Source organism: Cervus canadensis, chromosome 22 (genome assembly GCF_019320065.1).
Source record: "Cervus canadensis isolate Bull #8, Minnesota chromosome 22, ASM1932006v1, whole genome shotgun sequence".
Classification (NCBI taxonomy): Eukaryota; Metazoa; Chordata; class Mammalia; order Artiodactyla; family Cervidae; genus Cervus; species Cervus canadensis.
The window spans coordinates 1518402-1533116 of NC_057407.1; the positions used below are offsets into that span (position 1 = coordinate 1518402).

The following is a 14715-nucleotide window of genomic DNA, read 5'->3' on the forward strand; positions in this document are numbered from 1 at the left end:
GCGGCTCGGCGGTGTGCTGCTCCCTGGCGTCTCTCCTGCGTCTTCTCGAGCGCTCCCAGCGTCCTCTTGAAGCCCTCTGGTAGCTCTTTGCTGCTGAGTTTCCCCTGGGGGTGCTGGCTGTAAACGGGACATCAGACCAGCAGGCTGTTAGCTGACACCATCACAGCGGAAGGCTTGCTTGGAGCACACAGGCTGCATGATGAGAGGACCCCAAGATTCAAGTTGCATAAACCTCGGGGACTCGGCGTGGGGTGCGCCCCCGCGTGGCCGGCACGGGGGCAGCGCCCTGGTTGAGGGGCTGCCCTCCGGTTGGCGGCAGAGGTGGAGGTGGCCCGGCTTCCTGCTCCTCCCCTCCCCGTCCCTTTGTCCCCGGGCCCCCGCCCACCTTCTCCGGCAGTCCTCACTGGCCGTGCACAGCCCAGAGTCTGGGCTGGGTCACGGTGTTTTCCTGATGGTTCTGCCTGCTTGCGGCTTCCTTATTGGCTCTGCTTTTATGGCCAGTTGGCTGCTCAGCTTCAGAAATGAGAGCGGTGACTCCAGGTGTGTGTGTGGGAGTCTAGCTTTTGATTTCCCACCGGAGAAACAGTGTCCCTGGGGAAGGAATCCCTGCAGCACGTGGAACAGTGATGCGCACTGATCATGCTGGGTTTGAGGACAGAAGGAGAGGATGTGCCATGAGTATCCCTTCTTCTAGAAAGACACTGGGAGAGATTCCTGGGCTGGTGGGTGTTCTCTCAGGGCCTGTTCCCAGGCCCCGGGGTTGTAGGGTTTTTCAGAGCGGTCTGCGTCTCCAGCAGTCCGTGGAGATGCTGTTGGTCGAGGGTAACAAGGCAGGTGCTGCCAGAGAGGGCTCTGGAGGCTCTGCTCCTTGCGCAGACCTGTGTTCCAGGTTTGCCTTGGTTTTGTTTTTTCCTTCGCTCTTGTCTAGAAACAAGTGTCCCGCTCTTCGATCCTAGAGAACATTATGTACAAAAACATAGCTCTTAGTGGTTGCCAGTGTGAAGCCGGTGGCGTCCTCTGGGTTGGCCCTGGCCGCGACCCCCCCTCGCCTGTTGACAGGCGCTGCGTGGGGGTGCGTGTCCTGGAGGTCAGGAATGCTCTTGGAAGCAGAACCAAGTGGAAAAATCAACAGTGGACGTTTTCCTCCAAAATGGAAATAACTTTTTTGAGTTTGAAGGTCGTTTGCCCCTGGAAAGATGACGGTAAGCGAATATGAAGAAAAGGAAGTCGTTTGTGATCCCCCCTCCAGGAGAGACCTGCTGGTTTGTGCGTTGCTTACCTTCCCACCTCTGTCCTGTGTTGGAAGATGAGCTGCAGGGCTGTTAACCCCGCGCTCTCCACTGAGTGGGGGTCAGCCTTGTACTGCTGAGTTCTGCAACACTGGAATTCCAGCCCATCATGTTAATGCTGTATTTTTATAACGTACTTTCCAAGATGGTTAGGCCAGTTCCCTGTCACCACTCTTTTTTGAAAGGATTGGGAGGGACTCTTGTTCATTTTTTACTAAGAGAGATAGAATGACTTCATCACATTCCCCCCAAATCCTTGGAATTATTTAAATAGGGAAGAACTTTTATCTTTACATTAAGGCTTCCTATAGGAGGTATCTCTTCATTTATTCTGATTTTCTTTGTCTCAGTAAAATTTTTCTCATTTAGATCCTATATCTGTTAACTACTGCAACAGTGGCTGCAGTTAAATTTGGAAAATCCTTCAGGAAAGTGAATTAGCAAAAGTCATAAAAGTGCTTTTATACTTTTGACTCAGTAATCCCAGTCTTAAACAGTTAATCCCATTCTTAATCTCAGTAATCCCATTCTTTTTTTTTTTTTTTTTTCTTTTCTTTTATTTTTTTTTTTTAATTTTTTTATTAGTTGGAGGCTAATTACTTCACAACATTTCAGTGGGTTTTGTCAAGTAATCCCATTCTTAAACATCTTGGGTTAAGATGGACAGAAACCTTTCCCTTGAGTGAGAATTGACCTTTCATTGACTTCCTGGAACCCTTTGGGAACCCTGTTGAAGGCACATGAGCGCCTCTGTTGTGGGAAGCTTTGCTTATGGTCACGTGTCTCCACTTGGCGATTGCATCTGATGGGTGGGGAGGGGCTGGGCGTACTTGATGGGCCCCCAGCCTTGGGCTTCGTGGAGCACAGTGGCTCTTGTGCTGGATGTGTCTCTCGTGGGGAGCCCCCAGAAATGAGGGCTCAAGAGTCGGGGTGTTGAGGCCAGGCCGCCTCATCCAGGCCTGACACCCTTCCTCTGGCTTAAGAGCTGTTTTCCTTCTCCCAGCAGAGAGGTTGACCGGTGTGTCCGAGGTCACAGCGCTGGGGAGTGTGGGGCCAGGAATTCCCTTCTTCCCCTTTTTGAGTCACGGCCCTGTGGCAGCCAGTGCCGTCAGCCTCAGCCTTCAGGAATCCAGGCAGGTGAAGAGCCAGAAGTGGCTTTTGTCAGGCCCCGTCCGGAGAGTCTTGTCTGCCTGGACTGGAAGGACACCAGGGTCTGTCGAGTGCATGCCCTCCCTGCTCGGTCCCGTGTAAGCCCCGAGGCCCCCCGAGGTCCCCGCTCCGCTGACGGTGGGAGGCGGACGCCGCCCCTGCTGGTTCCCAGTCGTCTCTGCCCGGCCTGTCCAGTGTCTCCTGAGGAGGGCCAGGGCTTCGGGTCCCTGGAAGGTGTGGGGTCCTTTCTGAGGACACTTGTGCTCTGGAGGCGGTGGCAGCCCCCAGCCCTCTCGGGATCAGCGCCGAGGGGAGCTCATCGTGGTCCTCAGGTGCAGCCCCGACACCGGTGCAGGGTCGGGACTGCTGCCCTCCTGACGCTGCTCTTCCCCTGAAAGTCTCTGAGGCATTACTGAGGACCACGAGGCCCGTGACCGTAAGGAAAGTGATCCGGGGTCAGGGTGAGGCAGGAGGTTGAGCACCAGTGGGGCCTCTTCCATGCTCTGTGGTCCAGGCTCCGGAAGACTTCCTGAAGGGCTTTCTGGGGAAACATGGTCTCGAGCTGCAAAATCAAATGTTGTTTCTGCCAATATTTGGTAACTGCTGAGCACTGGAGATAGAGAAGAAAACGGTCTAGACAGAAACCATTAGGAGAAGAGAGATCAGTGTAATAACATTAAAATGTCGAGTCCAGGTGACCCTCGCACGTGCAGCCCTGAGCCGCGTGTCCGCTTGCAGGAGGGTTTCTGGCTGAGCCGCGCGCCCCGTCGCCGCAGAGGCTCTCCTCGGTGCGGAGCTCGGCTCTGGGCGCAGCGGCCGTGGCTCCTGGGCCGCTCAGGGTCAGTTGCTCCGCTGCACGTGGGAACTTCCTGGGCCAGGGCTGGAAACCCTGTCTCCTGCATTGGCTGGTGGATTAATAACCCCTGGACCACCAGGGACGCCCTTGAGGGTGTTTTAAGGACTGCGGAGCCCGCGTGGTTGAAGTGCAGGGGCAGGACCGCGGGTGCCGACGCCCGGCTGTGAGGTGGTCCGCGGTCTCCGGCTGTGTGCAGGGTCCGTGCTTTGAAGACAGGCGGCATCAGGGGGAGAGGCGTCCTGCTTCACGGTGGACGAAGGGCTCGCCCCTGAGGAGGCGTGCGTGAGCAGCACTGAGGCTCACCCGCGCCGCCTCAGCGTCCCGGAGGGCCGTGTGCGCCTGCAGGCTCCCCTGGGTGCTGCCTGGTGTGCTCCTGGCCCGAGTCCCGTGCTGAGTTGGGCGCTCCGTCCAGGCCCTAGGCGGCAGGGGGAAGCCAGCCGGAAGGCTTGGGCGCCGAGCTCCCAGGCCGCATCGGTGCATGTGCCGAGGGCGGGGCGCCCCTCGCAGTTCTGTCCTGCTCATGTGCCTTCTCCTTTCTTCCAGCTTGAAGGATGACCTCGAGGAAGAAAGTGCTGTTGAAGGTGATCATCCTGGGAGACTCTGGGTAAGCGTCCCTCCTGCACTTGAGCTGACACCCTGGTGGAGCTCTCGCGCTGGTCTCCGTGGGGCCGGGTCTCCCTGCCGTGGGGGCACAGCAGAACCCACGCTGCAGGTTTGGGGGGCGCTGCAGCACAGGCGGAGCCCGAGACCCTGCAGGTGCTTACAGACCACCTCCGCGGCGTCGGCATCGCAGGGAAGGGAGCCACGGGACCGTCTGCTTTCTCGGGGCACAGAAAAGGCATGTTTGCACCGCGCCGTCACCACTTACACGAGCAGTAACCGGATGTCTAAAGGGCATCGCACATACTGTAATTTAAAAATCATTTACTGCCAGGAAATGCTAACCATCAGCTGACCCTTCGGTGAGACGTCATGTTTTTGCAGTAGCAACATCAAAGATCACTGATCACAGATCATAACAAAGTAATGATGGAAGAGTTATAACTACTGCGAGAATTGTCAAAATGTGACAGACGTGAAGGGAGCAGAGGTCCTTGGCAAAGCGGTGCCAGCTGACGAGCTTGACAGAGGGCTGCCGCAGACATGCAGTCTGCAAGAGAGCAAACGCAAGCGGAAGGCAGTTTCTGCAGACCGCCTGAGAGTGAGGCGTGCCTGCACCCGCCTCCGGCTGGGCCTGAGTCTCCAGTGACCAAGTAACTGATTAGTTCTGTGATCACTGGAAAGATTCCAGGGGGTGTGGGGGGCGCTTTTCAGACTTGGCATCTGAAATGACCCTTGAAAACTTAGACCAGAGGCTGCATACTTTTGAAAATCATATAATAAATGCAAATGTGCCTCCTGTTCCAAAGTTCTTTTAAAAAGGCAGTGCTTTTCCTACCCTGGCTGGCTTCCTTAATCACCTGGTTTTAAAAGTGAGGGTCCCTCCTGAGCTGCGGGCCAGCGCTGGCCGGCATCCGTGAATCCGCACTCCCGGCCCGTCTCCGCTCTCCCTGCCGCCCCTCCCGCACTCACTCGCTCCGGTCCCTCCGCCCCACCGTCAGTACTGAAAGTGCTGCTTTCCGGCCCATTCCCCAGACTCGCCTGCTGACAGATTTCCTGGCGTCTTCCGCTGGACATTCGGGCGCAGGTGGCCGGGCGGGGAGCACTGCCCTGGGCTGTCCTCCCAGGTCCTCTGCCAGTGAAGCAAGTGTTTTCCTTGGTGGAAAGGAAGGTGTTACTCAGCTGGGCACTTGCTGAGTTCTCTTACTGAAACACCTCTCGGGAGCCTGCTTTGGTGGATTCCGATTTGGCGGAATATTGGTGCTTTTTCTGCTCCAGATTTTAAGCTCGGTTTGGGCTTCCCTCATAGCTCAGTCAGTAAAGGATCTGCCTGCAATGCAGGAGATCCGGGTTGGATTCCTGGGTTGGTAAGATCCCCTGGAGAAGGAAATGGCAACCCACTCCAGTGTTCTTGCCTGGAGAATCCCATGGACAGAGGGGCTACAGTCCATGGGGTCGCAAGAGTCGGACACGACTTACTGACTAAACCAACAGCAGCAGATTGTCTGGCTGGTGTGAATGTGTGCTGGGAGCCAGTGGCTTCCTCTGACCATTACTCTCTTGGACTGAATAACCACCACTAAACGGAGAGACCCAGGATGGCAGAGACACTTATGAACGAGTGGGCGATCTTACTGCTGGAGCTTCTTTTAGGAGGAGGGCGTTGGTTGGCCTCTGTCCGTGACCGTCACTTGGTGAACTGGAGGCTTCCCCGCGTTGGGAGGGGCCCGCCCTGTTCTGCAGGACAGACAGTCCTTCCAGACTGCACGCGTCAGAGGCAGTGTGCGGTCCCGTCCTGCCTGACTTAACACTTGTGGTTTTTCTCCAATTTCAGAGTCGGGAAGACCTCACTCATGAACCAGTATGTGAACAAGAAGTTCAGTAACCAGTACAAAGCCACAATAGGGGCAGACTTCCTGACGAAGGAGGTGATGGTGGACGACAGGCTAGTGACCATGCAGGTGAGCGCCTCCCCTCCACGGCCCGGCCTGCTCGTGTGGTCTGGGCGCCGGCCTCTGCCCTGGCGCCGCCCTCCCTTTGGTCAGGCCTCATGGTTATGTTCACAGGCAGTCCCCTTCCAGTGGCCTGCCCGATACAGCCTGAGACACCGAGGGCGTCCTCAATACTGCAAGCCACACCAGCAGTTTTCCTTTTTTTCCCAAAGTTAGAATTGAACTGGACTTCCTGGGTTTTGTTGTTGTTTCGGTCTAGTTTTTTGCTATAAAGTTGGCAGCTTACAGGTTTCAGTCTTGCGTCTCCAAAGCATCTAAGTCGTCTCTCTCTCAGCACGCCTGCCTCGTGCTTTAGGCTGAAGAGCCCTTGCGTCTCTCCTGGGTCCTCACAGCACCCATTATAGTGATTTTCCTGGCTTCTCATCTGTGCTCTCCATGGCCCTTTGAGTTGAGTTTTGTTCAGGGAGTCTGGCTTTGTCATGTAGCAGTTTAATCTGATTTCCAGGGCTTCCCTTTCAACACTCGGGGTAAACACGATTCCTTCACTTTGCTCCTTAAGAGGCTTCACGTTCTGGGGCTTCCCTGGCGGTCTAGTGGTTCCAACCACGCGTCCAGTACAGGGGCCTGGGCTTGATCCCTGGGGAGGAGCTAAGCTCCCACCAGCCTCGCGTGCCCTCGCTCAGGGCTCTGCCGGCCAGGCCTTTCCGCCCCAGCTTCTGGCATCCTGACGTCGCCAGCTTTCAGCCCAGGTGTTGTGTTCGGAAGCCGCTGCCTCCACAGCAGTTGCGCCCTGTTCTCTGCCCTGAATGCTGTCCTGGGGAGACCACGCCGTGTGGTCCTGGCTGACACCTGGCTTGCTGAGAGTCTGGATGGTACGGGCTGCAGTGGGAGCGTCTACCCGTGTTCACCTCGAGCTGCATCTTGGGCTCCCGGGGCACGCGCTGCTCCAGGTGGTGCCGATGTGGCTGCCGCCGCACCGTGTCAGACACAGCGGCCTGCGGGGGTGGGCAGGCAGGTCCGGTGTCCAGAGGTGCGGGCCTCTGGCTGCACAGTAAGCAGGTGGGGGGCTGTGGGGTGCTCTCCAGGTGGCAGAACTGTAACCACTGGATGTTGTGGGGGCCCTTCTGTGACATAAAAGTGTAAAACCACAAGGTGGTACACCGGAAGCAAACGTGACGTTGTGGTCAGGGAAACCTCAGTCTGTGTGTGTGACGAAAGTTTGCGTAAGCCAAGCTTGAGAGAAAAGATTTCCAGATAGAGAGAAGCGGAAGCTGCTGATAAGCTCAGGCTCCTGCGGCGGTGGTTTGTGGAGTTACAGCAGGGATGGCATTCTGTCAGTCTTCAGGACGAGACATGGCCTGCACGGGGCGGGCTGCGGAGCTGAGGCCCCGTTGGACACACAGACACGCAGGGCTCCTGGGGCCTGGGAGGGCTGTGGAAACAGGACTCCAGGCCTCAGCCCCCGGGAGGGGTGATGCTGGCCTGTGGGGTGCACCTGGGGCTCTGCTGCCCTGCCCCTGGTGGGGGACACGCCGTCTCGCTGTACATGTCTCTGCTCCACGGGGCACAGAGAGCTTTGCAGGATCTGACATAACCCTCTGTCACTCCTGCCGAAGACAAAGGTAAGCCCACCCTGTCGGGAGATGCACAACTTCCGGACAGAAGATGAGTTCTTGAGGGGAGTAGTGAGGAGACGGGAGGCTTCTGGACAAGGGCTGGAGACTGAGGAAGACAGCGCCTGAGAGATGGACGTGTGGGAGGCTTAGAAAACGCAGACAGACTGCACAGGTAAACCTCAGGTTACACTCAGCGGGGGAAACCGTGAACTTCAGCACTGAGCTGAGCAAATCACCTCAAAGAAAACTGGAATGCCAGAAGCCAGAATCCTTAGAGCACTTGGGGAGAGAGGACGGGTACGGACAGGTGAGTTCTCAGCTTTGCGGCGCGGCCGGGGGCTACATCCGGGTCCCGGGCTCAGGTGTTGCCTGAAGACCCCCGTGTCCTGGCGCAGACAGACAGCCGTGGTTCTCGTAGCCACGAGGGCTTGCAGAAGGGAGGCCCAGCTCCTCCCAGCTCGGGGCCAGTCTGATGAAGCCCCATAAGCTCAGATCTTAAGAGTTTCCTGAAGTCGGTGCACCCGCCGAGAACCCAGGGCACCGAGCAGAGTCTGGAAAGAGTGCGAAAGAAAACGTGGTCCTCGGGTTGGAACAGAGGCGCGCTCAGGCTTCTGCGGCCAGCGTAAAAGGCTGGAAGTGAATGAAAACACCATCTCCGGACAAAGGCATCCTCATTCCAGGTCTGGAGGAATCCTCCTGTTTCTCTCCAGCAACATGCCGAAGAGAGATGATTCAGAGAAGGCAGCACAGCAAGGACCAGCGGGAACCTCCCTGGCAGCTCGAGCGGATTTGTTTGAAAGAAATGCAGCGTCCGTGCGTCTGCGGAGAAGCAGCTAAGCAGGTGGCATGGGTCAGTAGGGTTGCTGAGAGTGAAACACGGAAACCCAGAATTAGAAGTTAGACAGTGTTGGCAGATGGGACACAGCAGTCGCGGGCTGAGAGGAAGGAGAGTGATGGGAAGGGGAGCAGGTAGAAGCAGGACTGGGTGAGCAGCTCCGACTTTTCATTGCCTCGGAAGAGCGGGTAGATCAGAGATGCGTACTTGCTAGGAAGTTTCCACAGCAGGTGTGGTACCAGTCCACAGATTCAGGGAGGCCCACATTCCAAGAGGGGTAAATTAAGAAGACTGGAAAAACCATGTTGAAAGAAACACCTTTTTGAGACAAACTTGAAAGCAGCCAGAGGAGCAGGAACGACCGGGAAGCGCAGTGGCGAGGCTGAACGAGGCTGCAGTGGGTCCGGCGGCTGCGGCTTGTTCTCCGGGCGGGCTGCTCTGCCCCCGGGTGCCTGGCTGTGAGGAGGAGGGCGCACCTCCCTCGACTCCGGGGCAGAGAGCCTCAGAGGCGCACCCCAGGCAGGAGCGGCAGGTCCGCGATGTGACTGCAGCTTGCTGGCGTGACGGGGCCCCCGCACGGCCCCGTGCCCCGGGTTGTCCGCGTGCGGGCTCGCTGCCTCTGGGCAGACATCGGCCCGGATTTGTGCAGGAGGCCGTCCGTGCGGCCCTGGGAGGTTGGCGTGTTCCGCGAGTGCTGCGGTCTCAGGAGGCCGGGCCGGCTGCACGGAGTCTTAGATGAGACGGGTGGCTCAGTCTGCACTCCATGTTGACCTAAAACCCAGGCCTTGAGTCCCAGCCGGCGCTGTGGGCATCGTTTTTACTCGGGCTGTGAGGATGGTTCAGATTCTCGTGCTGTTCTGAAGCTAAGTGCTTTCCTGCAGACAGACAGACAGAGGGTCCAGCAGGTGGCAACTGCTGTCAGCGGAGGTAACCGCGTGCCTTCTGCCCCGGCACTGGGGCCTGTCCTGGGAACACCGGCTGTCCCTCCCGGCGACCAGGGCCCTGCTGGGGTCCGGGGCTTCGAGGAGGTGTGCCCTGCACCCCGGCCTGGCGGAGCAGTGCCTGATGGGAAGCTCTGAGAGCTGAGTGCCCTGTGCGCTCGGTCAGCACCTGCCCTCTGTGCTGGGTCCTCACTGCCTTCCCTTCGTTCCTCTCCCCCTCCCTTGCCCTCCTCACACAGTGCTTCTGTTTCGTCTCTTGAGATATAATAAAAATAAGTTTGTTTTTTTTAAGGTAAATGTTATATACAGTAAGATACTTAAATGTAAACAAATGTACAATTTGGGAGTTCCCTGCTGGCCTGGTAGTTAGGATCTGTGTTCTCACTGCTGAGGGCCCAGGTTCAGTCCCTGGCTGGGGAACTAAAATCCTGCAAGCCTCACGGTGTAGCCAAATAAGCAAAAGTAAACGTACACTGAACAGATGATCCCCCGCGGGAAGCTCTGCGAGTATGGAGCTCCTCGGGTTACGGCGCAGCTTTCCCCTGCATGCCTCCCCGTGTGACCTCCACCTGGATCAGGACCCGCAGTTTGGAGCGTCTCCGGGCTTCGGGCGCGTGCACTCAGCTGCCGGCGGTCAGGGTGCTCCGCCCCCGCCCTGAGCCCTGAGGTGCTCATCTTGGGGTGGCCCTGGTGTCCCCCGCGCCCCCTGTCCTGGGCCGCGCCCCTAGGAGTGACGGTGTGTCTTGGGCAGATCTGGGACACGGCTGGACAGGAGCGGTTCCAGTCCCTGGGCGTGGCCTTCTACAGAGGTGCCGACTGCTGCGTTCTGGTGTTCGACGTGACCGCCCCCAACACCTTCAAGACCCTTGACAGCTGGAGAGACGAGTTTCTCATCCAGGCCAGTCCCCGGGACCCCGAGAACTTCCCCTTTGTCGTGTTGGGAAACAAGATTGATCTCGAAAACAGACAGGTGCGTGCTGGCGACAGTGGGGTCTTTGGTGGGGGCCGCCTTTAAAGGGGGCGTGAGGCCCCGGGGACAGTGCCAGAGTTCAGGTTTGACTGGTGAAGAACCACGTGCCCCGAGGATCACCCCACCTTTCTGTCTGCGTGTGACCCCTGCAGGGGCAGAGTACAACTAACACGGGGGCTCCTGGCTGCCCTTGGGTGGGGCCCGGCTCCCTGGGAGCAGAGCGGGGAGGGTGTGCGGGGTCGGAGCGCCCCGGGGAGCGGCCCCCTGCCAGTCCTCCTGGCTCCTGTCTGGGATTGACCTCTAGGCCCCGTGGGACCTCGGTCTTCTGGCCTCGTGGCTCTGGGCGTGCACCGTCTCCAGGCCGGCTGCCCTTGGGGACTGGGGCCCAGGAGGCCCGTTGAGACCCCCACACCGCCCGCATGGCCATGACTTGGGCTTGTTGGCACCTCTGCCTCTGACCCGGGAGGAGGGTTCGGTTGCCCTCAGCTGTCGTCCTAGCGCTCCGGGGGCCTCCCCAGATCCCGTGGGTGAGGGCGTTGCTTTGGGATTTGAGTAAAACTGCTCTGGCTTCCTTTCCAGTAGCATCTCTCTGGGGAATGTAGATCAAGTTTTCTTAAGTATCAGTTCAGTTCAGTCGCTCAGTCGCGTCCGACTCTTTGAGACCCCAAGAATGGCAGCACACCAGGCCTCCCTGTCCATCACCAACTCCCGGAGTTTACTCAAACTCATGTCCATTGAGTCGGTGATGCCATCCAGCCATCTCATCCTCTGTCGTCCCCTTCTCTTCCTGCCCCCAATCCCTCCCAGCATCAGGGTCTTTTCCAATGAGTCAACTCTTCGCATCAGGTGGCCAAAGTATTGGAGTTTCAGCTTCAGCATCAGTCCTTCCAATGAACACCCAGGACTCCTTCAGGATGGACTGGTTGGATCTCCTTATAGCCCCATTTATTTTTGACCAGTCAGCTCTCTCCTCAGTGAATTATTCCTTCTCTCGTGCCTGAAAACAGGCTCGGGTGCGGGGTGGGGAGGAGTCAGGAAACAGGAGGGGACTGGGTTGGGGGCTCTGGGGTCTGGGTGTGCGATCAGGCCAGGGGCCCAGGCAGGTGCGTTGAGCAGTCACAGGAGGGGCTGCAGACCTGGAGACGGAGTCCTGGGACAGGGGCGGGGCTGGTGGGCGGTGCCCGGGGGCGGGGCTGGCGCGCGGCGGGGTGGGGGCGGGGGGGGTGTCCCAGGGGTCCTCCGGTGGGATGCCTGCTCTTCCTGGCACCTGTGCCCTGCCTGTCCTTCAGGTGGCCACCAAGCGGGCACAGGCCTGGTGCTACAGCAAAAACAACATTCCCTACTTCGAGACCAGCGCCAAGGAGGCCATCAACGTGGAGCAGGCCTTCCAGACGATCGCCCGGAACGCGCTCAAGCAGGTGGGTGTCTGCAGCCATCGGCGCCTGTGGGGACGGAGCTCCGGCCTGGCCCCCTCCGCCTGCACCTCTCCCCGCGGGCCCTCTGCAGCCAGGGGCGGTGGCGGGCCTTGGAGAGCGGCCTATCCCGTCGTCTGAGTCAGCTCCACGGGCACCGAGGCCCCTCGGGAGGGCCTGCCCTGCTTGGCACGCTCCTCCTGTTCGGAGTTATCCTAAACGATTCTCATAAAGGTTAACCCCAAAGGCTCTAGGAAGCGTATTCCTTGGAGAAGGTTCCCCTGCGTTTCCTCTGTGCTGTTTGTTCAGCACCCCCCCCCCCAGTACCAGGGGCGTCTTGCTGACACGCGCCCGGTGAAGGCTCTTCCGATCCCGGCGGCAGGGCAGTGCTCTCCCCCGAGCGCTCATGCCCCTAGAGCTGGGGTTGCGGGCGGCAGACCGTCCGGCTGTCCCTGGGGACAGCGGTGCCCCTCGGTTCCGGCACTGCGGCGGCCCCCCGGAGCAGCGCCCACGCTCCGCAGAGGGGCCGTCGCCCCGGACTCGCCGTGCGCAGAGCTGAGGGGTGAGCCGTGTGTGGCGGGCCTTCCTCAGCCCCTGTGGCCGCAGTGGAGAACTTCCCTCTGCTGGAGCCCGCCCCCCGTGCGTCGGGGCCCCTCTGCAGTCTGCGTGCTCCCTGCGCGGGCCGTCCCGGTCCCACTGCCTCTGCCCTCACCAGCTCTGTCTGCTTGGCTGTGTGTGGTTCATTATCCATTTAAACTAAGGCTTGTACTCCAGGTGCAACTTCTTCCTCCTCCATCCTCCCCCCCCCCCCCAAATAAATGAACCTTCCCGAGGTTCTGACTGAACCGCACAACTGTCAGTCAGCAGCAGGCATCAGACAGACTCCACAGACCGTGTGGCTCAAGGACACACTTTTATTTTCTGTCGGTTTCGGGGCCACAGGTCCTCAATCGAGGGGCCAGCGAACCTGGCCTCTGCTGAGGCCTCCGTTAAGACAGAAAGCAGATGAGCGCCGCTCAGGGCGGGGAGCAGCAGGCGGGATAGGCCACTGCTGCTGGAGCCGCTCGCCTCTGGGGCGGGAAGGTCCTGGTGGCGCTGAGCTGTGAGCGGAGCAGCCCGCAGGCGCTTGCCCCTCAGGGAGAGAGCGCTTCACAATACGGGCAGTCCTGGGCGTGGCCAGCACTGTGATCGGAGCAGGTTCCCTGGAGGACCTCGACCGCGCGTGCTCGTGTCTAAGGGACAGGTGAATTTTCTTCCCTAGGAAGCAGGAAGCTGCCCCTCGCTGGGAACATGTTAATTCAGCCCGCGTCCCCGTGAAATGACCCCAGTCCCTGTCCCGTGGGCCCCACGGTGAGGGAGTTGTCCCGGGCAGGCCCTGCGTGTGCAGCCGTGGGAGCGCGCTCTCCTGAAGGCCTGGAAGAGACAGCAACAGACTTGGGTCCAGAGAGAGGCGCGCAGGGCGAGCTCGCGGGGGCGAGGGCCGGGGCCCCAGACCGTGGCTTTGTCGGGCGCTGGCAGAAGCCCCCAGAGTGGGCGCCTGCGGGCAGAGGGCGTCAGCCTGTTCCTCGTCACCCGTCCTGCCCGCCCGGCCCCTCCGCTGCGGGGTCCGCCCCTGGCCCAGGGTCATCACCTCTCTCCCTGCCCAGGAAACTGAGGTGGAGCTGTACAACGAGTTCCCCGAGCCCATCAAACTGGACAAGAACGACCGCACCAAGCCCGCGGCCGAGGGCTGCAGCTGCTGAGGGGGCGGGCGAACGGAGCACGGAGCCCTCACGACCGAGAACACACGCAGGCCTTCTTCCACGAGCCCCCCTCTCCACACAGACAGTCATCTCTCACCCCACTGCCCGGAGAGCCCAGCACACCGCCGACCCCCGCACACGCCCGACAGACCCACCGCCCGCCCCCGGGCTCCACGGCAGCAGGGCCGGCGGCAGACCCCCGCCTGGGGTGGAGTCTGCGTGGGAAGCTTCTTCCTTTTGTCCACTGGAGAGAGAACTGTTTACAGTTAATCTGTGTCTAATTAGTTCTGATTTTTTTAACCGTCTTGTGGTCTTTTTACCCCCCCCCCTCCTGTGAAGGCCGCCACGTGGGAAGGCTGGTGCCCTGCGCTCCATCACAGGCTCACACCCAGTCTGATCAGGCTGAGTTTTGTATGTATCTGTTAATGCTTGTTACTTTTAACTAATCAGATCTTTTTACAGTATCCATTTATTATGTAATGCTTCGTAGAAAAGAATCTTATAGTACATGTTAATATATGCAACCAATTAAAATGTATAAATCAGTGTAAGAAATTCTTGGGTTATGTGTTTAAGTCCTGTGATGCAGGCGTAGAGACAGAGGGCTGAACCTGGTCTGGATCTCAGCGTGTTCAGCACCTCAAGAGTTGAAGTCCAGCAGGAGGCAGTATTCTGTACAGTAGACAGGAGAATCATGTACGCCTTTTATCAAAGACTTCAGAGCCAAACAGCTTTGCATCTCTCCAGGGGAAACTGTCCCGTTCCCTTCTGTGTACCAATTTTCCAAGAGGTGATTTGCATAATACTTTGGTGTGTGCAATGGAGAAACAGCTGTTTCACAAAACTCTCATTTTCCCTTTTTCTTTCCTGCTCCACACTTTAAAACTCCTGTTAGATTAGCATCCACGTCCAAGAGGGAGAGGAGGCCCTCCCAGACCTGTCCTAGCGACGGTACCTTTGTTCTAGAAGGCGCTCCTCGGGGTGTGGCGTCCTCGGTGAGCACACCTTCCCCCCGCCCCCCACTCCCCAGTGTAGCCCCCGAGCCCCCCGCCCCCGCACTGTAGCCTGCTTCACAGGGCCTGCGTCCCAGGGTGTGGGCCAAGTTCTGTAAAGAGACGAACGTGATGCCAATAAAATGTACCAAGAACAAAGACCGTCTGTCTTCGCCCCGTCTTTTCCTCCAGGCCTGGGCTCAGGGGCGGCCCTGCAGCTGGTCGCCCTCACGGCGCTTCCTCTCGAGCGGCACCGCAGCACGTCTGCGGGCCTCCCTGCATCCAGCCCCTCAGCACGGCCCCCGGTGTGTGCCGTCTATGTTTCTGATCACAGTGCGGGGTGGGACCCCGGCTGGAGAGC

General features: G+C 58.9%; 1 protein-coding gene across 1 annotated transcript in view; it reads left to right on the forward strand.

The window, feature by feature from the left end:
• Positions 1–14513, forward strand: part of RAB7A (RAB7A, member RAS oncogene family) — a 43227-nt gene extending 28714 nt beyond the window's left edge. Inside the window, exons 2-6 of the mRNA XM_043441899.1 lie at positions 3838–3898; positions 5729–5855; positions 9990–10208; positions 11498–11626; positions 13267–14513. Of these exons, the coding sequence (XP_043297834.1) occupies positions 3846–3898; positions 5729–5855; positions 9990–10208; positions 11498–11626; positions 13267–13362 (624 nt within the window). The 5' untranslated portion in view covers positions 3838–3845 and the 3' untranslated portion in view covers positions 13363–14513. The remainder of the gene's footprint in view (positions 1–3837; positions 3899–5728; positions 5856–9989; positions 10209–11497; positions 11627–13266) is intronic.
• The last annotated feature ends 202 nt before the right edge of the window (positions 14514–14715 follow it).